The following is a 1,642-nucleotide window of genomic DNA, read 5'->3' as shown; positions in this document are numbered from 1 at the left end:
TATATATATGTTCAAATCACTTCACATTTTCATGCACTCTCATGTTGACCTTTGTGCTTCTGATCCAGCATTTTAACAAACTACCTCCAGCACTTACCCAGAGCCAGGAAACAGAAGACCCACTGGACCACCGCGGCAGTCTGCAGCCTCCTGTGGAGGGGCACATCCACGGGTGCGAAATCAATTTTCATTTTTCTGTGAAAGAAGACAGACGAGCCGACGTGCCGCCGCCGAGTCCAAGAAGGACAGCAAGGGAAGGGAAGTCCAAAGTCTGCTCTTCTCACCCGTCCACCATCGCCTCCTACTGACTTTTGGCTTATCTCGACTCAATACATGGTTTGATTTCTCAGGATATATATCAGCTTAAACTAACCTTTGACCCAGAAGGGTGCGTGATGCGTGAACGCAGAGCAATCGGACTCGAAGCCAAAGATCCGTGGGAAAAAATGGATGCCACGCGGCTTTTTCATTCAGATTTTTCCACAGTTAACTTTTGCTCTTGCAAAATGTGGCTCTTTATGAATGTAACCTCAGCCGGTTGAGCAATAGCGCAAGAGCGCCTCAGTGACACACAGTGATAAAGGTCATTTGGAGAAGGTTCACACATTTCTTATCACATAATGACACTATTAGCACTGCACAGAATGTCTTAAATATTTTTGCAATCCTGTTAGCAGATAAAGTGGTCAGTTTTCAGGTAGGTGCTGTTAAGAAACAGAACAATTTCTGTTAAATATTTCTTTTTGACAACATCCCAAGATGAATAATAAATTCACTGTCTACTTCTGCTGCCTCATTATGTTGAATTCCTCGTCTCACTGATGAAGCAAAAAAAACAAAAATTATGAGTGAAATAAAAATATAAACATGATGTTTGGAAACAGGCTGTCGGAAAACGCATACACCAGTTCTGCATTCAGACAGTGTAAGTGTGTTGTGGCCAGTGTGAAACAAGCCCTCTGGGTGCGTAATCAGCTCATATTATTCATGTATTCCACTGTTTGCTGACAGTGTAAGAAAAATAAAAATTCATGAATCAGTAGGTTACTGATGATCAGCGCTGTAGCAGGAGCTGTTTTACACACTTTTGATTGAAGCAACTCCCCACTTTCGCCATCCAGAATCCACTTTCATTTCAAAAACATCCTCATTATGCAGCAGTTTGTGGCAGCAAAGTGTTTCTAATGTTTTTTTGTGACAAACGTTCAAGAGGATAATTCAATACTTCAGAAGTAGTTGCACCCCTCGGACTTTTCGCATTTCGTCCCAATGCTTTATCAAACATGAATGTACTCAATCCGGATTAACACTTTATTAGACGGTGTGAACATAACACCTGTCATGAACATGAAGGAGTCTTTATGAATGTTCATCACTGTTGTCATGAAGTGTCATTCGGTAAATAACGACACTTTTAATGCAATGTTGCTCTAAAAGTTGCATTAATATTCCATTAACTTTGCATTAAAATTTAATTATTTACAAAATAATGCAAAGCAGGCTCTTTTAATTTAGTTTTAATGCAACTTTTAAAGCAACTTTGCAATAAAAGTGTTGTTATTTACCGAATGACGTGTCATGGTAACAGCCATAGACGTTCATAAATACTCCATGTTCATAACACATGTCATGTCATGTTTAT

At 39.7% G+C, this 1,642-nt stretch overlaps 1 protein-coding gene across 1 annotated transcript in view; it reads right to left on the bottom strand.

Moving 5' to 3' along the window:
* The window catches only part of mogat2 (monoacylglycerol O-acyltransferase 2), an 11,302-nt gene extending 9,916 nt beyond the window's left edge, over positions 1-1,386 (bottom strand). The window contains exon 1 of the mRNA XM_007558005.2: positions 98-1,386. Coding sequence (XP_007558067.1) covers positions 98-191 — 94 coding nt within the window. The 5' untranslated portion in view covers positions 192-1,386. The remainder of the gene's footprint in view (positions 1-97) is intronic.
* Between the last annotated feature and the right edge of the window lie 256 nt (positions 1,387-1,642).

This window comes from Poecilia formosa, unplaced genomic scaffold, assembly GCF_000485575.1.
Source record: "Poecilia formosa unplaced genomic scaffold, Poecilia_formosa-5.1.2 Scaffold93, whole genome shotgun sequence".
NCBI lineage: Eukaryota > Metazoa > Chordata > Actinopteri > Cyprinodontiformes > Poeciliidae > Poecilia > Poecilia formosa.
Note: the sequence above shows the minus strand (reverse complement) of the source record. Positions and strands in the feature narration are given on the sequence as shown.